Consider the following 23,465-nt stretch of genomic DNA (forward strand, 5'->3'; position numbering starts at 1 on the left):
TATTAAGAACTCGTTATGATATAAAATTGAAATATATTTTTTTAATTTTTTTGAAATATTTGACGAGATTATATGTAGCACATTTTGATTTTTAAATACAAATTAAAAATTCGTAATTATAATCAAACATAGTTATTTACTCTCAAAAAAATTACATAAGGCAATTAACAATTGAAAATTGAATAATGGGTTTTTTTAGAGAGAAAATAATGTGTTTGTTATTAATACAAAATATATAAGTTTTAAATAAAATAGTTGATATATAGTTATTTATGACATATGAGGTGACGGCATTGCAATTGTAATTTGGGACTGTTGAGCCATCCCCATCCCCATCCCCAGTCCTCAGTATCTTCTTCCACGGCGTCTTCTTAGAATTGGGACACCTGCCTCATGTGCTCAACTCCTTTGCTTTTTCTTAGTTTTTGTCTTACAAGTTACAAATCCAAACCTCCGCTGGTTTTGTCTTTTTATTGTCCAAAAAACTCACATATTTTGTGAACCAGTAACTCCTCTCTTACTGGTGAGGGAAAATTTGGATGCATGTGATCGAGTTGTGATGAGGCTTTGACCAATCACCCCTCCTACACGTTGCCTCCTTCCTTCTCCGCCACGACGACGACGGCGGCGCATCTCTTGTTCATTACCCTTTAATAATTATGTACAAAATTGGGGAGTATTATTACAATTTCTAGGAAACTTGTTAGAGAGAGAGAGAGAGAGAGAGAGAGGATAAGAAGAAGAAGACGACTAAATAAAAAACGGAAAGCAACGGTCACCGTTGGCATGGATGAATTTGTAAAAGGCAAAGGAAGTTTGCCCGCGACAATTTATGACATGTTGAGGGATGCCAAGTAATATTCTATAATCTCTCAATATCCCCATCTGTTTTTCTAAGAAAAATGAAAAACAGATGTTGGAAATGTAAAAGGGGCAATGCGCGTCCATAATCAAAAGTCAATCATTCCATCCAAGTCTTCGTTCAAAGCTTCGGCTAATCACAGCTATATCCTAGGAGCAGAGAAACCAAAAATAAACCAAAGAAATGTCATTTATCTGAATTTTCAAGACCCCCCCCCCCCCCTTTTTTTTTCTTCCAAGCTTCTTCAACCATTTTCTTCTCATATTATATATGGGAGAATCAAATGACATCCTTTCTTCCTATTAATTTGATTATACTAACTTGTAAAATTCTCCCTCTGTTTCTGAGTACTTTCTCTTTCAAAGCCAACCCTTTGCATATATATGTCCTCTGCTTTCCTCTCTCTGTCTGAAGTCTAAATTTTTTCATTCGCAAAAAAGTTTCATTTCTGGCTGCTAAATCCTATTTCTTTATTCATTCTCTGGGGTTTTGAGCTCCACACCTCAAACTTTATCTGGGTTTGTGTTTTTGTTTTTGTAAACTGGTATTCCTCTTATTTTATCATTTTCGTTCTGGGGCCTCTGCTTTTGTTTTTCCTTTCGAATATTTTGGGGTTTGTTGCCAGTTGTTGCCCTTAAACAAGCTCTGTTTTTTTTTTCTTCTTTTATATATCCAGTTGAATATACATACAGACTAGACTGTACATTTACACAGTATGTACATATATTGTTAAATGAGAAATTAAGATTCAGAGGAGAAGTGTTTGGGGGGAAAAGCTGCATTAATTTAGCAGCGAAGAATTAATTGTTGTTAGTTTTGATAAAGAGAGAAAGAAAGAGAATGGGTGGTGGTAGAAGGAGGAAGCTGGTGTTGAGCAAGATCTATGGATTTGCATGTGGTAAAGCATCATTCAAGGAAGACCATTCGCAGATTGGGGGGCCAGGATTCTCCAGGGAAGTTTTTTGCAACGAACCAGATTGCTCGGAAGCGGGAATCCGCAATTACTGTGATAATTATGTCAGGACTGCTAAGTATACAGTTGCTACGTTCTTGCCAAAGTCATTGTTCGAGCAATTCAGGAGGGTTGCTAACTTTTTCTTTTTGGTCACTGGTATACTCTCTCTCACTCCTCTCGCACCTTATTCCGCCATTAGTGCTATCGTCCCTCTCATCATCGTTATTGGCGCAACTATGGTCAAAGAAGGTGTCGAAGATTGGCGCCGAAATCAGCAGGTTTCACTCTTTTTTTTGCTTTCTACTTTTTCGCTTTATTATTTTCTCACTACTCGTTAGTTTCCTTTCCTTTCTTTTTCTTTTATTTTTTGGATTGTCGACTTCTGTTTAATTAGCTCTTCAGCTAGGAGATAATTATTAGTTCTAGAGGATTTTCAACGTTCCCCTTTGCACTGCACTTTTTTATTTTCTGATCTCATTTCTCTTTAATTTTTTATTTTATTTATAAATTTGGGCGAATTTTTGAAGAAGCCTCCTAATTTTTATAGGCGGGCAAGAGAACACAGTACAGGAATATGGGAATCGTTTCCTTTTAGTGGAGTACATTCAATTTATATTCCATATATAGAAAGGAAAAATTTGTAAAAATGTTTACTTGATTGGCAATGTTGGCATTTGCCTTGTGTTTTTGTTGTAGATGTAAAGGTCATTTTGGCTGTAAATAGGATCAGAACATCACATCATTGCTCAATTGCATCATCCTTTTGCTGTATGCATGGACCATCTTGATTGCCATAAAATACATCTGCTCTGCTTTCTCGGTATATCAAGTTGTTTTCAGCTGGACTGTATGTGTAATCAAAGAAATTGATTGAGTTTTATTAATACCTAAATGCTTGTACTTCTTTCATTGCGGGATTGTCTTGCTGCTAGTTAGCTCGAGGTCCAGATGCTTTCTAGAACTGCAAAATTTAAATTTCCATAACTTGGTTGTTTTTTTTATGTTCAACAATTGATGGTTCAATCCGCAATGTCTTCAGGATATTGAGGTGAACAACAGAAAGGTAAAAGTTCATCAACGTGATGGAAACTTTCAGTATTCTGAATGGAAGAATCTTAGAGTGGGAGACATTGTAAAGGTGCAAAAAGATGAATTTTTTCCAACAGACCTCATCTTGCTTGCATCCAGTTATGAGGATGCAGTCTGCTATGTTGAGACCATGAACCTTGATGGGGAAACCAATTTGAAATTGAAACAAGCACTAGAGGTAACTTCATCCTTACAGGAAGACTATAACTTTCTGGACTTTAAGGCTACTATTAAATGTGAGGACCCAAATGCAAATTTGTACTCTTTTGTTGGAAGTATGGAGTTTGAAGAGCAACAGTACCCCCTTTCTCCTCAACAACTTCTCCTACGAGACTCAAAACTCCGGAATACAGAATACATATATGGGGCTGTTGTCTTCACTGGTCATGACACCAAGGTCATGCAAAATTCTACAGACCCTCCTTCTAAAAGAAGCAAAATTGAGAAGAAGATGGATCGTATTATCTACTTAATGTTTTTTATTGTATTTATAATGGGGTTTGTTGGTTCCATTTTCTTTGGAGTTGCAACTAGAAAGGACCTGGAAAATGGAAGGATCAAAGACAGATGGTATCTTAGACCTGATAGTTCTGACATTTTCTTTGATCCTAAAAAAGCCCCAGCTGCAGCAATATATCACTTCCTAACGGCTCTTCTTCTTTATAGCTACTTCATCCCCATCTCCTTGTACGTGTCAATAGAAATTGTTAAAGTTCTTCAGAGCATCTTCATCAATCAAGATATTCACATGTATTATGAGGAGGCTGACAAACCAGCGCATGCCCGTACTTCTAATTTGATTGAAGAGCTTGGCCAAGTTGATACAATACTATCTGATAAGACAGGAACATTAACGTGCAATTCGATGGAGTTCATCAAGTGTTCTGTAGCTGGTACAGCTTATGGCCGTGGTGTTACAGAGGTTGAGAGGGCTATGGATAGAAAGAAAGGTTCACCCTTGGCTCATGAAAAACTAAACGGTCTGAATCATAATCATGGTTCTACTGATATAAAGCCAACCGTTAAAGGCTTTAACTTTAAGGATGAAAGGATCATGAATGGAAACTGGGTTAATGAGCCTTGTGCAGATGTCATCCAGAAGTTTTTTCGTCTATTAGCGATCTGTCATACTGCAATACCTGAAGTGGATGAAGATACAGGGAAAGTTATGTATGAGGCTGAATCACCTGATGAAGCAGCATTTGTGATTGCAGCAAGAGAACTCGGCTTTGAATTCTACAAAAGGACACAAACAAGCATCTCCATACTTGAGTTGGATCCTGTGTCTGGAAAGAAAGTTGACAGGTGAAAATATCTTTTCATGCCTTAACTAACTGCACATTATGTCGCTATAAAATCATCTTATGCTTATTTTATGCCATTGGCTAACGTTGTGGGAATATCTTGATGTCAAGTTCACCTGGCCCCTGAACCATTTATAAGCTTAATAGGAACATACTAGTCTGTTTAATCTCAGTAGAAAACAGATCAAACAAGAAATGAATGCTTTATAGCTTTCTTGTTTATCTTAGAGCATTATTTTTTAGGCAATGGACGCTGAAAGATGGATTCATTTTCTTTGAAATTAGAAACTTGATTGCATGGGGCTACTAAACTAAATATCAGCTTCATGGTCAGAAAGATCCAGTTGATCCTCTTAACTTGCTTTCACTGTTTTGTTTTCCCTCTAATATAGTTGGCTAATTAAAGAAAGAAAGAAGACAGAATGGTTTATATGTTACTCTTTGCATGTATGAGTATATACCCATCAGCATGCAGGGATATTGTCCTTAAAATGATGCTTCACTTGTTTAAGAATATTTTGAGTGAATAATTTCCATTTTGCAGGTTGTATACACTTGTGAATGTTCTAGAGTTTAACAGCTCCAGAAAACGGATGTCTGTAATTGTGAGAGATGAGGAGGGAAAACTTCTACTACTTTGCAAAGGTGCTGACAGGTTAGTATAAACTAAACCGAAATTTTGAGCACATCAATAACATTTATTTCCCTTTTAGTTGCACTACAATATCATCATGATGTTTTACCCTATGCAGTGTAATGTTTGAAAGGCTGGCCAAGAATGGTCGTGACTTTGAAGAGGATACTAGGGAGCACATTAACGAGTATGCAGATGCAGGCCTGAGGACACTACTACTGGCCTATCGTGAACTTTCTGAAAATGACTACAACGTGTTCAATGAGAAATTCACTGAGGCAAAAAACTCAGTTAGTGCAGATAGTGAAACATTAATTGATGAAGTTGCAGACAAAATTGAGAGGGAGCTAATTCTCTTAGGTGCTACAGCTGTTGAGGACAAACTTCAAAATGGGGTAGGGTGGAATATATAGAGTATAATTTAATCCTCTTGGAGGGATGTGGGGGACTGATATATTTCTTTTATTCTACTGAACAGGTTCCTGACTGCATTGACAAGCTTGCTCAAGCAGGGATTAAGCTATGGGTGTTGACTGGAGACAAGATGGAAACTGCCATCAATATTGGGTATGCTTTCTGGGTATGACTTTTTCTGTTTCTGCTAATGGTAAAATGTTCATTAATTTGCTCATTGTGATTGCTAACCTGAATTTATAAATTTGCAGCTATGCTTGTAGTTTGCTTAGACAAGGAATGAAGCAGATTATAATCAATTTAGACACTCCAGAAATCCAGTCATTGGAAAAAACTGGACAAAACAATGCCATCACCAAGGTAAAATGACTTAAAATTGTAGTTCTTAGAGCTTCTCTTATATCTATATGGCAATGACATGAGCAACTTCTTTTGTATGATATAATGCTGCAAAGCATGAGTAGTTAGCTTGCATAACTGTTGACATCATTCCCTCTAATGGACCTATTAGGCCTGTATATCTGTTGAATAATTAACAGCCATGCTTACTTTGGCTGCTTTTAAAGAAATTATTAGCTTTTCTTATAACTAGATTCTGCCGACAAGTTGAATTCTGAGGCTGCCTTTCAAACATAACTTGGTTAAATTGTACCAAGTGTCCAAGTGCTGGCTGTTTTTTATGTCCTTCTTTATAAAAAAATACAAGGAGATGGATTTGATAGACAGTGCTTACTAAATCTACAAGAATTGACAACTAAATTCAATTGATACATACATTTTAAAAGAAAAGAAAAAGTTTGTCTCTGCAAAACTACTGTGGTAGAGAAAGGACAATATACTATAGAGTGAAGGGGTTGTTGAATCAATGCCATCTCCTGAAAGAACAGAGCAAATTCTTATAATCCCCCATCCCATCTCACTCTCTTGGAAGATGGGTTAATTCTCATTAATCTCTGAATTTGTCATAAGAAGCAGGTCTAAAGAAAAGTAGGAATTTATACCATGACTGGTGTGTTGAGTATTATATGTTCGTCATGCTTCTGTTTATTTGTTTTTTCTCTATTATTGTTATTAATATTTTATGGTGCAGGGAAATTGTGAGGTGCTAATACTTTTTTATGAATTTTGTGCTTTGTGTGCCTGTATATGTGTGTATAATATATGTAATATATTAATAGGATGATTTTCTTTTAGGCTTCAAGGAAAAGCGTCCTTGAACAGATAATTCAAGGGAAGGCTCAGGTCACTGCATCAAGTGCAAGCTCTGAGGCTTTTGCTTTGATCATTGATGGGAAATCACTTGCTTATGCTCTAGAGGATGATATAAAGAATATATTTTTGGAGCTTGCCATTGGTTGTGCATCTGTAATTTGCTGCCGCTCTTCACCAAAACAGAAGGCACTGGTAGGATTACAACTTTTCTGTGATTTTACTGTTAACAAGTCAATTTTGAGTTCATTCTTCATTCCCCTTTCCTTTCATCAGTTGGTCTTTGCTTCAAGTAATTATATGTTTTTAATGACAAAACTGACATTCATAGGTTACAAGACTAGTTAAATCAGGAACTGGGAAAACAACGTTAGCTATCGGTGATGGTGCTAATGATGTGGGAATGCTTCAAGAAGCAGATATTGGAATTGGAATCAGTGGTGTGGAAGGAATGCAGGTATTTATAATTTAATATTCACTTTTAATTTGCCAGGGATGCTAAGAAAAATACTGAAAGCATTGTAATTTGTAACTGTTGAAGGATATTAGAATCTCTTAAATGATTTTTTGTGCTCACAAACTCCTTTTTTCTTATCATTTTATTTCTTCTAATGCAGGCAGTGATGTCAAGTGATGTTGCAATTGCTCAGTTTCGATATTTGGAACGCTTGCTACTTGTGCATGGACATTGGTGTTACAGGAGAATTTCATCAATGGTAATAATGCGTTCATTTGTTGCTTTAGTCACTAGTCATTCTTTAAATTATTAAAACAATTTAATAAAACTAGAGGTTATCGATTGACAGACTGCTTTGACTTGCATGAAAAGGTTACTCCTTCAAAGCCTGACTGGCTTTATTCTTCTGTTGCCAGATATGCTACTTTTTCTACAAGAATATTACATTCGGTTTCACAATCTTTTTATACGAGGCATACGCATCGTTTTCAGCGCAACCTGCCTACAATGATTGGTATTTGTCGCTGTATAATGTATTCTTCTCATCAATTCCAGTAATTGCTATGGGAGTTTTTGACCAGGATGTATCTGCACGCTTCTGTCTCAAGGTGGGTCTTTTATTTCTGTTTTCTGGGCTTTATTCACCATATTTGGGTTTCTTAGCAAATTATTATGAAACCTTTGTTAACTGTTTTGTGCTGTTTTATGGCAGTTTCCTCTGTTATACCAAGAAGGGGTGCAGAATGTTCTCTTCAGCTGGTGCCGCATAGTCAGCTGGATGTTTAATGGGTTTTACAGCGCCATAACCATTTTCTTCTTGTGCTCAAAAGCATTGGAGCACGAAGCATTCAATCATGCAGGAAAAACTGCTGGTAGAGAAATTTTAGGGGGAACAATGTACACATGCGTAGTCTGGGCTGTGAACCTGCAGATGGCCCTTTCAATTAGTTACTTCACCTTAATACAACATATTGTCATCTGGGGCTCAATCGCAGTCTGGTATCTGTTTCAGTTGGTATATGGTGCCTTGCCTCCCAGCTTTTCAACTAATGCTTACCAAGTCTTCATTGAAGCTCTTGCCCCAGCTCCTTCATACTGGCTCATCACACTTTTCGTTGTGATCGCAACCCTGATCCCATACTTCTTATACTCGGCAATTCAGATGCGCTTCTTTCCCATGTATCATGGAATGATACAGTGGATAAGGCATGAGGGGCGGTCAAATGATCCGGACTACTGTGAGATGGTGCGCCAAAGGTCCATTCGCCCAACAACTGTGGGTTTCACGGCACGTAGAGCAGCAAGCATGTGCCAAAGATAAGAATCACACGAACACAGATGATATTAGCTGTATGATTCCTGTGGATGGTGGAAATATGCCCAAACCTGAAATTCTGCCTGCAGGACATGAATTATACGATAGGGGGTTTCACGGCAAGTAGGATCAATCACAGGCAGACAATGTACAGAAGCAAAATTCAGTATTTTGCATGTGGATGGCAGAAACATAGAGCATCTGCATCCCGGATATTGTAAATTTTGAGTCTTTGCCGTGGGGGCAACTTACAATTTTCCCCCACTTTTTGTACCATAACTCTTGTATTTTAGACAAAATCGGAGGCATGGCATGAGTTAGAAGAGCGGTTATAGTTTTAGAGTTAGAAATAGTGCAGCTGTTTCAGGCTCAATTTTCATTCATATGTTTAATAAATCAATTCTTTTTGGCAACTAAATAAGTGTAAGGTTCTTTTTTCAATGAAAATTTGTCTCAAATTCGATTGTATTCTTCCATCTTTGTTGGTTTCTCAGAGATGCCGTCTGTATTACTATTCATTTTAGCAATTGCATTTAAAAAAGCATCCACCTTTTTTATTCAAGGATAAACATAAACAGTGTTGGATAATTTAATCCTGTTTTTTGTACATCAATTTAGACCAATTATATACTATACTACTCTCCCAAGCTGACAAAAAAACAAAAAATTGTTATATTATTATAGTAGCAAGTGGGCAATGGGTGGGTGGATAAAACCTAGTTTCACGGCCACATCTTGACAATGAAATACCCGAGACTTAAGTCAGACCAATAATTCCCATATTGCAACTTGTTTCTTTCTGTGATCAACCAGATATTTAATTTGAGACGATGACTCAACTCCCAAGTCCTCCTTCCTCGAAATCAATCATGTCTCATGTACATCACTGATGGTATATGTAATGATCAAAGAACAAAAAGCAAAAGAGAAAGAGAATATTAATATTGAAACTAATTTCAAGTCAATCGGGTTGGAAGAATCACGTACATCATCAAACCATGAACACAATTCCTATCCATCATCCTCGTTGATATAAGTAGCTACATGTATTCACAGGAGCAAAAAGATTAATGATGCAACATGGGATCCGGACGATGAATCAATTGACTTTAATGCCAAGAAAATCGGCAGCCGATTTTGCCATGATGTTTGCAAACTCGTTGAAACTTATGACGCCATCTCCATTGGTATCGGCCTCTCTCATCATCTCCGTAAGTTCACGGTACGTCAAGGGATGCCCCATCTTGGACATGGACCCTGCAAGCTCAGCCGCGGTAATGAATCCATTGCCGTCCCGGTCAAATGATCGGAAAACCTCCAACAACTGCGCCTGGTTGATCAAAACCTGCTCGCTCATGTCGGGCATTATGGCATTGACCAATTCATCGAACTCGACAAAGCCATTCCCGTTAGCATCCATGTTGTGTAGCAAAATGTGGAGTTGGTCACCGCTAGGTTTGAGGCCCAAGGAGCGCAAGAGAGCGGCGAGCTCAAGATGCGTGAGGCTGCCATCGGAATCCATGTCGAACCGCATGAATATGTCTTTGAGTTGCTTGAGTTGGTGCTGGGATTGGTTGGTGGTCATGGTGGGCATGAGGGTTAGAGATATTAGGGAGGGGACGAGAAGGAGAAATTATTAAGAGGAAGAGGAAGAAGAAGAAGAGGAGCAAAGACAAAAAGAAAGAGAGGAGGAGCGATATACATACGTGGTGGTTGGTTTGTTACGAGAAGGGGAAGACGTGGCGTTGGGTGGGGTGGGAAAAGTCCAATTTGGAATGGTTCAAAATGGAAAGCGCGTTTTTGTTTTGAAAGGACAAGGAAAGGGTAGGGTAGGGAAGGGAAGGGAAGGGAAGGGGATCCAATCCACACTCTTGCTGTCTGTTCTGTCTTAAAGTTCAACTGGTAAGACCACATGCGTGTGCTGGGACAATTATTGGACCCCACCTGCGTCTTTCTCTCAAACTTTAATGTCTTCCTTTAATTAATTTTATGGTCTCATAATCTTGTTTAATTATTTTATCACCCTTGCTTCTCAAACAATATGCAACATTAATTGTTCTACTTATGAATAACTTTAGTGCTAAAATATGTTTCATCGTGTCAAAAGATGAAGAAATGCTTTTATCTCATCTTACCTGATTAAGCCTGGTTAACCAAATTGCATCCTCAAGCGAGTGAAGGGGTACTGCTTGCTTGAGGTAAAATTGCATCCTCGAAACAGGTTTTTTGGTTTTTAGCACACACTGCTAGTATTACCCCAGGCCATGGCGCCGCACCTGAATCAAAATCTACAGCACATTTTCGGTCTCATGCACCCCAAATAACCATTTTCTGTTGATTCATCATCCTGTACAAAATTAATACTATCAATCAAATCCCTGATTGATTGATTGGCTACACATGATGAGGACATTCCCTGATGATGTCTCTCATCTGCCCCAAAAGCTTCCGAATGCAAACTCTCCTTTCTCAGACAACTCTTCCAACACCTTCTCAGCTTCCTCTATACAACATCGAAAGCCATGGCCTTCACCACCAGTACAGGCAAGACCTTCTAGTATTTCTATACGTATGGAACTCCTGTGTATTTCTACAGCCTCATCGTGGAATCCACCCTTTACCCTCTCAGTCCTCGTCCTCCCCTTTCTCCCCCGTCCAAGTTTCTTCTTAGCATATCCTTTCGTTTTCCGAATTAGTTTGCAAGGAAGTTTGAGCAAGACGAAGATGACCATTTGGAGAATCAAGCATTGGCTACAGCAACATATGACAATACAATCAGCTACCAGCATGTTGCAGTCCTCCATTGCTGTGAAAGGTGGAAGAATAAGGAAGAAGGTGGTGAAGGAAATAAGATGCCTGCACAAAGTAAGTCATGACTTGATAAGGAATCAGTTCCTTCTCCTCACGGGAGGTTTTATGAAAGGTAAAGCAAACAAAAAATGATGTGTGGCTGTGGCAAATTTAAAAAGGGAGGCAATCCGCCATGACTTAAGATTACATATTTTTGCATTACCAGAAGCATAGACAAGTTCTCAATCTCAAAGGAGGCAATCATCACTTTCCCAAAAAACAAGGAACAAGAAACCAACAATGACGCAATCAAATAAAATATGTAGAATATTAGACGTTAAGGAAACCATTGCTGTCCAAATCAAATTCCTTAAATTCTACTGCGAAGCTGTCATAAAGCTTGTCTTATAAAGAAAAGCGCTTTCGCTTGTTTCTGATACAACTAAAAGGGGCCTAAACTGCAATATCTGATATATGTCCTCCATTTCTTGTAATCATTAGTCAATTCAGTTTTTCCATGCTTCCTGTGAAATATGTATGTCTAATTGTCAGCAGACATACATGTATATGATCTCATTTATTGTAGCCAGGAAGGAGAAATTAAGCTTGGAGATAAGGGAATAGATGGGTTTACATGCTTTTTTCCCTCTTTTTTTTTTTTTTATTAGAAAGAGGATTTTACAAGAGATAAGGGAATACATGAACACAACACTATAACTAACTGCTCACAATGTTATCTGCTGGTATTTTGAGGGAAAATTTGAATACAAGCTTTATTATAACTCCAACGTCCATTGGTTGGAACAAAACTGGCATGGACTAATTACAAGCCAAAAGAATTTCAGTAGAATGGCTGAATGGGGGAGAAAATACATAAATGATACATGTTGAAAACTTTTGGAGGGTCTAAAAACTCTCTCATCTGGTGCTGTCAAATTCCAGAGATGGACAAATTAGTATGTTTCAGCCGAAAACCTCCGTACTTAGTTAATTTGAATTGAAGTCCAGCTCAGCTTGCAAACCCTCCGGGTTTAAGATGAAATGGCCTTTCAATATTTACCATGTTCTTCTTCAACTACCCCTACTAATCTCGCTAAAATAATCTGAACTGTAATTTTGACTACCAAAAGCCATCCTCTGAAACCATCTTATTTCTTCAGATTGCTGCGCAGAGTTATATACCTCGCTTTCACCCACTCTCATTCCATTGGTTAGATCTGATGTGGCCAAACTATCAAAAGCTCTCACAACCTGAGAAATATAACTAGAGTAAGAAATATTTGACACTGACAATAACTCCATATAGTTCTAATATTCAGACTCAGAGATGGGAAAAAGGAAAAGAGAAGAAAGACTATTCACTTGTTCAGTACCAAACTTTTACTACCTGTCCCATTCGTGGTCTTTTCGCAGCTGAATGCCGCACACAAGCTGCAGCAGCCTCAATCATCCGAAACATTTCACTTTCAACATAGTTTCTGCCAAGCTTTGGATCTGACAAACCATCAAATTCCTCACTATCCAGTGCATGATTCAGCAAAGGCCGGGCCTGAAGCATGAAGTAGATTTTTCATGAGCCAAGTTTTAGTTATTTCTTTAGCATACTCAGATGTCTTTCACTATTTTTCTTGTTCTCATGGCTATTACAAGCACGTATGTGTATATGCATCAAATTAGAATAAAAAGCAAACTTCAAGTAGAGAAATAGTGAACAACTCCATTTGTTATCCATGACTCTCTTAGTGAAAAGACAAATCTTTTGTTTCAACTACCCATGAATTATGAAAAGATTTTCTCTAGCATTTTGAGAATTCAGGAAAAGAGCTTCGGAATCAATTTGTTAGGATGGAGTAAAAAGGCACTTCAATTTCAAAAGCCCGCAACTAAGGTCTGAAAGAATCCACAGCATCATCCTTGTAAACAATAAAAAATAGAAGAAAATCTTTTCCTTTTGCCCTTCTTCTAGGTCATAAGAATCTATATAATGCAACACAAAAAAGAACCACATTCAAAATCAACCCCCTTAATCTGTTACTAGCGAAGTAACAAACTTTACCAAAAATAATTTGACACTCATTGATTTACACTAGAACGTATGATGAATTATTTTAGAATATTGGGACTGGACATTAATGAATGGTTAAATCAATAAATTACCCATTCAACTAGACTTTCATCTCCGAGGGGTTGAGATGCATCTACAGGCTTCCGTCCAGTAATTAGCTCCAAAAGCACGACTCCAAAAGAAAACACGTCGGATTTCTCAGTCAATTTACCACTTGATGCATATTCAGGGGCCATATATCTGAACAACCAATGTAAAAATGGTTGATGTATATATTGTCAATAAGAATGAAAAGTTATACCTTTGGCTACTATATCTCAAAAACTAGTTGAAATGACCTATGAGCCCTCCTTCAACATTAATATTGTCAATGGTTAAGAGCCTACCCGAAAGTTCCCATAACACGTGTAGTTACATGTGTATTTGCATCCAAAGCTAACTTGGCAAGTCCAAAGTCCGAAACCTGTAAGGTAGATTAGAAACTGTAAGACCATGACCTAAATTAAGGCAATAAGAGCTGAATGTAGCTTGAGATGACGAGGGAAAGAGAAAAACATCCATACCCGAGCTTCAAAGTTGTTATCTAAAAGAATGTTTGATGACTTGATATCCCTGTGAATAATACGAGGATGACCTGACATTGAACATGTGAAACAATATAAATAACAAACCTTGACAATTTAATCAACCAACAAAACATTTGACTGTTCATTTGGAAAACAAAGATTAGAAGGAGAAAAGAAAGATGTTTCTGCAAATGTTGAACAGGGTAAATTCTGTATATGCACTACTACAAAGAAAGTTCTGCGCTGCAAGGGACAGTTGGAAAGAGTACACTCTCCATCAAGGTTACATCATGGACTGCAAAAGAATCAAGGATGGATGACTGATCCTTCCTTTTCTAAACCAAGCCAAAAGAACATATCGTTTACTTAAAAGAAGAAGACGGTCGGTGATGAATTTGCCATCTACTTCTTACTTGGAATAAGTTAAAGAATAATTGCTTCCTTTTTTCTTTTTCTTTTGCTGTGTGATAAAAGCCTGTTTGATCTCACTATGTATAACAGATGCTGATCTGTGGCCAAACTAACATGCCATTACGTCAAGATACCATAGTGTATTCCCTCACAGAAATTTTTAGAGATTAAGTTAAAAAAAGCAGACATTAATCTGTTGCAAAATGATAAGTACATAATTCTGGAAAACTAGATATTCCCTTTTTAAGTATTTTGGAAGATTCCAGTGTCAAAGGTGATTATTTCTTGGCAATCAATCTGTGAAAGGAAATACTTACAGTCCTCATGGAGATAAGCTATCCCACGAGCAGCGCCTGCAGCAATTTTAACACGTGTTGCCCAATCCAGAACGGGCCTACCTTCCCCTGCTGAAATGAGGAGCAAGACATGTCAGATTAGCAGTCCAGTGCAGTGAATCAATTCTTGGAAGCTCAGTTATGGCCTTACCATGAAGATGGAAATAAAGGGTATTATTAGGGACATATTCATATATGAGCAATCTTCGATTCTCAGAGATGCAGTAACCCACAAGTGAAACCAAATGACGATGGTGTATGCGACTAATAATTTCAACCTCAGCTTTAAATTCTCGCTCGCCCTGCCCCCCACCAATTTTTAGCTGCTTTACTGCCACCTCTCTTCCATCTAGTAAGAACCCTTTATAAACAGCTCCAAATCCACCTTCACCCAAAAGATTTTGCTCTGAAAATCCATTTGTGGCCTTGGCTAATTCTTCATATGTATACAATGACCTTGAATTGCCTAAACTACCAGGTTCGGGCATCAGAGGCAATGAATGCACAAAATCACTTCCAGAACTACTTCCAATAAGAGGAGCTGAGGAGTGTGTCTTTGTAAAGAATGAATCTAAAAGCATGGTAATATCAACGATCAAAACATGAATTTAAGTTGATATGCTCAAATCTAAAATTTTAACAACAATAATCTAAGCAAATGAATAAATAAAAGGAGTATAAAAAAATAAGCAGTTAGATCCAATGCAACCTTTTTCTTATTTGTGCAATAAACTGGATAGTATCCTAGTGCCAAGTATCTTTCATGTTATTCAACATTCATCAAGTTAAAATCGTAACAAATCTATCATTTGCTGTATTCTTTTTCCCCTTTTTCCCTTTCTTTTCACACAATAAGCAGCATCTGAATTCGCACTTAGGAAATGGATATGGATTTATCATATTATGGATGGAGGGAATCAAAGCTTGAAGGATAACTGAAAGATCCCAAATTGAAGAGGAGGTTCAAAGTTTTAGAGGAGGGTAAGCAATAACATGCCAAGGAAACAACAACGCAGCTATTAAAAAACCTACCTGATCTGGGGGAAGAGCCTAGTGGGGACGGCATAACATAACCACCATTAAGTCGAGTAAGCTTCTTCTTCTTCTGCTTCGTCAAGCACCATACAGCCAGCCCAATGAGGCTAAGCACTATGATCCCTACAGCTACACCAATAGCAACTGCACCCCCCACACCAATGCCATCATTACCTGAGGAGTCTGAGCTTTCTGGCGCACTGGGACTGGGAGCATTTACAGTCGGATTATCGGATGGAGGAGGAGGAGGTGATAGTCTTAATACAGATGGTGGTGAAGATGATCTTGAAGTAGAATTTGAAGGTGAAGGTGTTGGTTGAGAACTGGCTGGTGTAAGCTTTGAGGGAGGAGGTATTGGAGTAGGAGATATAGAAGATGGTGGAGGTGAATTTGGATGTACTGTCGGTGGCGATTGAGATAGTGGTGGCGGTGAAATTTTGGGAGATTGTGATGGTGTTGGTGTATTAACAGGTGGTGGCGATGATGAATTCGTAGGTGGTGGAGGTGATGGTGGTTGTCGAGGTGGTGGTGGTGGTGGTGGTGATGGTTGTGGTGATGGTGAAGCGTCAGGTGGTTGAGTGGATGGCGGTGGTGATAAATTTTGTGGCGGTCCAGGTGATGGCCTGGGTGCAGGTGGTGGAGGACTACGTGGTGGAGTTGGTGGTGGTGATGCTGGCGGCGGAGAAGTAGAATTGGACGGAGGGGAAGTGGGTGAAACAGCAGGGCGAGGGGGGGGTGGGGCCAGTGGGGGTGGAGGTGAAGTTTCAGCAGGAGGTGGTGGTGACGAGGTGACTGGAGGCGACGCTGGGGGTTGAGGAGGTAGAGGTGGAGGTGGATTAGCATTGGACAGAGGAGGCGTGGCACGTGTAGAAGGTGCAGGAGGAGGAGAGTTTTGAGGTGGTGGAGCACTGGTAGAAGGTGGAGGAGTAGGAGTTCTTGGTGGAGGTGGTGGATTGGTAGCAGAAGCTGGTGACACAGCAGGAGGAGAGGAATTTGGAGGTGGTGATGTGGTTGCCATCAATCTAGTTACCAAATCAAAATGATGGTTCACTATCAATTCCTATAACTTCACATATACCAACATTCTTGTTCAATCTCATAGAAAAAAAGAATCCTGTAACGAAAGCTTCACAAGATATACATGATCCATATCTAACAAAAGAAAAAACAATAATTCCACTAATTGTCGCTGATCAAATTGAAATTCTAGGCAAATCCAAACTTCCCAACTTTCAAGTGCCAGCTTATTCAAGCACCAAACTTTACCAAACAGACCACTCTTGCTTCGAAACACAGAAAGCTTCCCGTAGACACAACAGGCTAACTGTTGATGATATGGGCTTCACCAGCACGATCACAGGAACACTGTTTTGAACTAAAACTCAGGTCAGAAAACACTTAGAAAGCAAAACCCAGATCCTTGATTGAGCAAATGCAGCAAAGCAAACTGGTTGCTTTGCAGAAGAAACACAAATCCCAGAATTCAAAGGGCCTTGCCTTTCTAGTTTCTATTCAGTAAGTGTTGGTCTCCGTGGTGAAATATGTTTGCAATGAGCACACCCCTGGGACACGGATTGTGGGTCACAAATCCTAAGCAAAATTGACAAACAAGACTGATCTAATCCGCTCGTTGCGTTTGGGTTTTTTTTTTTTTGTCTAATCATCATCTTTCAAGTTCATACTTGGGAGTACGTAGGACAAAGAGAATAAGGGTTTAAAAATCATCGAGATTTAATCTAAAATAATAATGATAATATGATGATTGATTCTAATGATATTCAACAATCCTTGCTTTTATTGTAACGTCAGATCACGTTAAGGTAATATTTTTCCTAATTTTTGACTTATTCAAAACCAAGTGCTGAACGTAAAAGCACAGCTGTTCTAACTTTTGTGATCTCTATTCTACAAAAAACCATGGACTTTTTCTTTCATTTTCCTTCTGCATGACATCATAAGAAAAATTTAGAATACCAACCAAACCCCAAAGTTTTATTTAAATAATCAAATCCCCATCTACTGCTAAAATGCTGATTTTGTCTGCAAACTCCCTTTGACACGATAAACTAATCCTGTAATTTTGACAGTGATGCTACAATTAATAAATCTAAAAGCATATAGAAATTGAATAATAATAATAATAATGTATAGACTAGACTAGATTAGATAAATCAAGGGTATTTTTTGTTGGAAAGAAATAAATACTGGTAGATGTATGATAATGCATAGAATGGAGGCTGTGAAGTGAGAGTAAGAAAGGCGTGTTGGTGGTGGTGGGCTGTGGGGCAAACTTGTCAAAATCATTGGCACAATCTAAGGTAACCCCAACCCGTGACATTGTACCATGCTTGCTCTGCTTAAAGTTTGCAGCTCATCATTATTATTGTTATTACTATTCATTCAAATTGAGTACTCTATTTAACAGTTAGACAAAATTTTAAGTTCAAACATTGCCTTCTATTTCTATTTCTTTTTATTGGTAAAGAGTACATCAATTAATGCAGTAGCTTTGTTATCTCTCCATAAAATTACTCAAGGTCAAGCCACATGAGCCGATCGTGTATCATTTGCCAATGCTCCAAGCCTAGCGTGCAAAGTTGAACTACATAAACTTTGTCTCTGCAGGAACTCTTCTTCCAGCCCAAATCTAAAGCATTCAGGGGTTGACTGCATCTGCAATAGACTTTATTTTAGCTTTTTTCCTCTTATAGGGTCAAAGAGAGGGGTCTAGGGTTTCTCACGCCCCGTCCAAGTCATCCAAGTTTATGTTTGCTGCATTAAATTCTACATAAAGCTTGGGGGTCCGGGGTAAGGGAATTTGAGCTTCAACCAAGTTATGATTTACGTGAATTTGATAGTGCCTTCGATTCTAATCAACACCCTTTATTTGGAATTTCATTAATTGATTTATGTAGTAAAACTGGAAGCAAAATATTTGCACGATTCATTACTTAAAAAAGTTGTTGACTCCGTCAACATTTCAGGGCCACACCACACGGTGCCCACGCTTCCATCTGTCTTCTCTCCATTCCAACTGCGGTTAGGACGAGAAAAAGGAAGCACCCTTCTCTCGCCTCATGTCTTCCTTAGTACAAGAAAAACAGGTTGTAATAAAATGACAATGACATGTTTGAGAGGTTCGACTTCTAGAACACAGCGCCACGACTTGACTTCTTTAGTCTCCACATTCTTCCTTTCATTTTAGTTTCAAAATCAAACGAGTGTGTTTGGATATTAGTAAAATGCAATACATGTTCAAAGAACGCAGCAGATTATAGGTTCCTCTGTCTATTTCTAGCATTGGTAAATGACTTTCCATTCTTACAACCAAAAACTTTCTGGTAACATGAGACACTACGCATCACAGGATACACTAACCATATTATGCTAGCCTTCCAGGTTCTGCAGCATCGGCGGTTATGTTAACAAATGACGAAGCCGTTTGCTTGCTTCCAGAGACAAGACAATTGGACATCCTCCTAAGGTGCCAGAGAAGAAGGTGGCTACACCAGGTGTATCCGGTTTAAATTTTGCCACATACCGTTTTCCATTCCAAAATGCTCCTCTCTAAGCAACTAAATAAAAATGAAAATTGATCCTAATCCATCAGATCAATTAGCTTTGTCTGCCAATTGTGAATTTCTCCTTGAATTAATCTCTGCAGCCCAACTCTTTCCTATTTCAGTCTGAAACTTTCCTGAAAATCAGAAGGAAGTAATGAGAAAAAGTAAATATCACTATCAGTTTAGGAGCAAGTAATATAAAAAGATGTCAATGGTTTCACTTATTTCATCCTGCTTGAAACAAATAATCTACTCTACCTGCAGTTGAAAGGAAAAACTCATCCAGCACCTTCCCATGTTCTGCCATGATATGATAATATCAAACAAAAGAACTTGGATAATTATATAAAAAAATTTAGGATAAAATACCTTACCCTCCTAAGTTTTGATAGGAATTACACCTAAGTTTATGAGTTTTTGAAATGAACACTCCGTCCCAAGATAATATTTTCCGCTGGACACGTAGGTCCAGCTGTTAATCAACCGTTAGTGTTTCTTTTAACTTGCTGACGTAGAAAGGGTAAGGACACAATTTCACCCTTAATTAATTTTTAAAATTACTATTTTATAATTTTATTATTTATTATTATTTTTTATTAATTAAAAAAAAAGTTCCCATTTGGAGAGCATCGGAGCTCCCCTGGGGAGCCCCGATCAAGCTCTCTATGGGAGCACCGGTGCTCCTCTCAGGGAGCCTGAGCACCGGCTAGTGCTCCCTATTTTTTTTAAATATAACAATAATTTTTTAAATTAATAAAGAAAGAAAGAGTATTTTAGTTTTTTTATAATCTCTGTTAATAGTGTTTGCACTTTTGGGGTAAAATGTCTATTTAGAAAACTAATGTTACTTTGTATAATTTCGATCAAAACTTAAAAGGTAAGGATATTTTACCCAAAAATTTAAATTCACAAACCCTTTCCCATTTTCAGCCATAAATACATAAAGACACTTACCCATTTCATATTCCAGTGCTTGCAGAATCATTTCAACCTGGATTGTGAAAGCACATAAACTCAATTGAAGCAAGGAAAAAGTAATACTTCTATATTTATCCAGGAGGGTGAGACAACAAATACAAATATTCTAGTGCAGGACTAACACAGAAAGTGAAAATCAGTAAATCACAATGAGTTTGCATTACAGAAACATTACAAGGTAATGTCAATATAATGATCTACGGAAAAGTCCTAGAGCCATGTATGATGTATCTACTGTTTTGCTAAACCCTGTACCCCCATTCTCCTTTATCCACAAGAAGGTTGTTGAAAACCAAACCCATCAATAATATATACAACAGAAGTTCTTTACAGCACAATACATTACTACGTTCCAAATGCTTCTTATCAGAAATATAGCATACAAAACTATGCCAAATATAAGTGAGAAAGAGAGAGAGGGCTACTTCATTGATGTAGAATAATTCAACCATGGTTACCACTTCTAACAACCAACAACCTAAGATATCTCATTTTCAATACAAAATGCTCTTCCAGGAGAAAAACCTTTATCTGCGTGTGTGTGTGAGAAAGCATGCACACACAAATGAATGCCATCACAGAACATACCTTGTCAAAATCTTTCACAAGATTAGCCTCCAGAGAAGCATTACTTTCATATTCTGCCCACAGTTCTTGGATCTCCTCAGCTGCAGATAACGAAATACCCAATTTAGACAAGTAGATGCAGTTAGTAAGCAATTTAACAATCCAAAATTTCCACATAAAACATGGTTTAAGAAGTACCCCTCATTCCTCCACCCAGAATTTTGCACATATCAGTTAACGCTGCTTGCTCACGTCTGCTTTTTTCTTCTTTAGGCACACCATCTGATGGTGTTATATCTCCAACAATAGCTGTCAAAATTCAATATCTGAACTCAAGACTCAAATTTGGCCCAAAAAGAAAACCTAAAGACTCAAACCATAAATTTCATGTTATCTATGTCAGTGCAGGTGACATGCACATCTAAATTTGAAGTACATTATCGATAATGTTTGAAAATAAGGACATAGAAAAGTACCTTCTGCAATATCATGGACAATTGCTATCTTAATACACCTGTAAAAGGTTAGATGCAAAAAGACATAAAACTTCCCTAAGTAACACCCAACAAAAGCACATAGGAAATAGAAGTTTTAAAAGAAAGAAAAAGTAAGCATAAAAAATCATATGCCTATCACTAAACTCGCCTCTAGCCTCCTTTCCAAGCTAAATCTAGTCAGAGAAAATAAGACAAGACATAAAGCTAACAGCTAACTCTCCCAAAATTTTCATCAATCACCATGAATGAAAAAAAAAAACAAATCAAATGAAAAACTTGGAAGTTGATATATTAATAAAGACAAAAGCCTTCATATGATATGACAAGAGTCAACCTTTCTCTATTCACATCAGGAAGGTCACCAGCAATCAAAGCCATCAAAGCCATGCGGTACATATGGTCAGCAATTGATTCAGGACCCTTTATCCCGTGATTGATCCAACCCTTCCTTTTTGTGGTCTACAAGATACAGAATGAAATCAATAATTACAATCTTTCCTTTCCAAGCCAGTTTATACAATAGTATATTAAAAAGGCACGATGCAATGCTAAAAATGAAATAAAACACGTATTTTTGGCAGTGAGGCTCACATTTCCTCAGTTGCGAAATTCAGCCGATAACTGTAGGAGAGAAAGATGGGTGGGGGATACTTACAGTTTAAACAAAGAGAAAACAACTCTAAAAAACAATTACCGTGTAAAATGCACACTTAGAATTATATGGAAATAAATTGAAAACAAAAACTAAAAACCAAATAAAATAGCAATAAATAAGAGCTACCATATCCTTCTAAAATCTGTAATTCTTCCAAGTCTTCCATGAATAATTAAAAACCCCTTTGTTAAGGTCAAAACTTGTTCTGCATGCTATGTCAATAATAAAATACACCTCCAAGCCTCCACAAATTTATGAAACCAAAATAAAGAAGTAGATCTCTAAAGCTCTTTTTTTTTTTTTTTTGAAAGTTAGATCTCTAAAGCTCTACCATAAGTTTTTCTGTTTCGACTTATCAGCCTAACTGACCAGAGAGATAAGTACAAGCTAGAGTATTGCTAACAAAATGAAAGTACATATACCTTATGCCCAATGTCTATACAAGGCAACATTGGCATAGGGTCTCATGCTGTAGATTGTCACACTACTACCGTTAAAGAAGTTGGGAATAGATTTTATGCATATAGGTTCAGATCTATGTCCCAATAAAGTAAATGGAAAAAGGTGCTTAAACTTTTGTGCAGTTATCCTTGTTGTGGAGTTCAAATACGCAGGTATAAGCTCATCTCATTATCTAACAAATTGTGGAATTCAAATACACCTGTATGACTTCATCTCATCCTCCAACTAAAGCTGAGCATTTTAATGGAATCAATCAGAATACTAGAATTCCCTGTTACATACCTTTTCTCACTTGAAGGTTGTCAATGAAAGTAAAAACAAAAATAACAAAAATGTAAAAGGAATCATCATGCTTGATAAAAATGACAAAATGGATAAATTATGCTTATTATTCATTCAAGTAAAGATCATTTCGTTTGCTATCCTTTTAATTCTTCGAGCATGCTGTTTACTTGGTATGTAAACAGCAAGATAGTGAGTATCTTTCAAAAATTTCATTGAAAACTCCTTTTATTAGTATAGTATTCACAAAGTCTTAAATTTAAGGAGTACTGGCCCCTCAATCTAAACAAAGAATTAGGGAAATACAAAGGAAGGAATTAACCTGAAAGTGTCTTTTATACCTTGAGACGATGGCACAGTGTGAGAAAATCAATAGCGGAGGCCGTCGACGAACTGGACAACCTGGAGGGAACACCGGTATTCGACATAATGGCCGAGCTCTCGGAGCCGGGTTTTTGAGAATGGACAGAGACGAGCCTCAAAGTGGCAGCTCCGGTAAAGCAAATCGGTCGAGAGGAGGAGGAAGAAGCGTGGCTGATGAAAGTGATCGGCAAGCGGCGACGTCTGAACCGATGCAATGGAGGCGCGCAGTTGATTGACGTATTAACCGCCATTTTGTACGCCGGAGATTGAGAAGTTTGCTTTCTTTTCTTGCCTTTTTTATGGGATGCGAGAAACGGGGGCACGATTTGGTTGGGCTGCCGATTAACTTTGGTCTTAACGGGAAAAAATCAGGCGTTTCTCGCTCTGCTACGTAATTCACCACATGACTTATTTTGTTGCTTTTTTTTTAACGAGTTAATGTATACAGGATTAAGGCTTAAGGTATGTTTCATAAATTATTAAAAATGATTCATGATTTAAAAATTTTAAAAAAATCTTTTCATCCATGAATCACTTATGTAAAATTAATTTATAAAAATTTAGATCATGAATAGAATCGTTCAATAATCTTAATATTGTTTTTATCTATATAAGATAAGATAAGATGATTTAAATTCTATTTATTAAAAATAAAAT

At 37.7% G+C, this 23,465-nt stretch overlaps 4 protein-coding genes and 1 pseudogene across 5 annotated transcripts; 1 reads left to right on the top strand and 4 right to left on the bottom strand.

Annotated features, from left to right (window-relative positions):
• The first annotated feature begins 553 nt into the window (after positions 1-553).
• On the top strand, positions 554-8,707 carry LOC18610574 (putative phospholipid-transporting ATPase 9). Its single transcript, XM_007046302.3, has 11 exons — positions 554-2,095; positions 2,857-4,211; positions 4,755-4,865; positions 4,963-5,239; positions 5,323-5,411; positions 5,510-5,618; positions 6,453-6,662; positions 6,799-6,924; positions 7,085-7,183; positions 7,341-7,532; positions 7,637-8,707. Exons 1-11 carry the CDS (start codon positions 1,703-1,705, stop codon positions 8,243-8,245), a joined length of 3,570 nt encoding a protein of 1,189 aa, XP_007046364.3. The 5' UTR covers positions 554-1,702; the 3' UTR covers positions 8,246-8,707.
• Positions 8,708-8,888: 181 nt separating this feature from the next.
• On the bottom strand, positions 8,889-9,987 carry LOC108660932 (putative calcium-binding protein CML15 pseudogene; annotated as a pseudogene).
• Positions 9,988-10,126: 139 nt separating this feature from the next.
• On the bottom strand, positions 10,127-11,174 carry LOC18610576 (uncharacterized). The gene has a single exon (XM_018115409.2). The coding sequence runs from the start codon at positions 11,041-11,043 to the stop codon at positions 10,669-10,671; it is 375 nt and encodes a 124-aa protein (XP_017970898.1). The 5' UTR covers positions 11,044-11,174; the 3' UTR covers positions 10,127-10,668.
• Positions 11,175-11,642: 468 nt separating this feature from the next.
• Positions 11,643-17,206, bottom strand: PERK9 (Protein kinase superfamily protein). Its single transcript, XM_007046306.3, has 8 exons — positions 15,439-17,206; positions 14,558-14,977; positions 14,389-14,478; positions 13,658-13,728; positions 13,481-13,557; positions 13,187-13,334; positions 12,417-12,578; positions 11,643-12,280 (listed from the first exon to the last, which is right to left on the bottom strand). The coding sequence occupies exons 1-8, from the start codon at positions 16,457-16,459 to the stop codon at positions 12,101-12,103; spliced, it is 2,169 nt and encodes a 722-aa protein (XP_007046368.3). The 5' UTR covers positions 16,460-17,206; the 3' UTR covers positions 11,643-12,100.
• A 1,507-nt stretch (positions 17,207-18,713) lies between these two features.
• LOC18610578 (Metal-dependent phosphohydrolase) lies at positions 18,714-23,254 on the bottom strand. 2 transcript variants are annotated; one of them, XM_007046307.3, is made up of 8 exons: positions 22,787-23,250; positions 21,381-21,505; positions 21,026-21,063; positions 20,748-20,858; positions 20,571-20,650; positions 19,959-19,995; positions 19,263-19,304; positions 18,714-19,138 (listed from the first exon to the last, which is right to left on the bottom strand). In XM_007046307.3, the coding sequence occupies exons 1-8, from the start codon at positions 23,057-23,059 to the stop codon at positions 19,053-19,055; spliced, it is 792 nt and encodes a 263-aa protein (XP_007046369.1). In that variant the 5' UTR covers positions 23,060-23,250; the 3' UTR covers positions 18,714-19,052. The 2 variants fall into 2 exon arrangements, with proteins under 2 accessions (XP_007046369.1, XP_007046370.1); XM_007046308.3 differs by lacking the exon at positions 19,263-19,304 and having other exon boundaries at positions 22,787-23,254.
• Positions 23,255-23,465: the final 211 nt, after the last annotated feature.

Source organism: Theobroma cacao, chromosome 2 (assembly GCF_053813885.1).
Source record: "Theobroma cacao isolate CCN51 chromosome 2, ASM5381388v1, whole genome shotgun sequence".
NCBI lineage: Eukaryota > Viridiplantae > Streptophyta > Magnoliopsida > Malvales > Malvaceae > Theobroma > Theobroma cacao.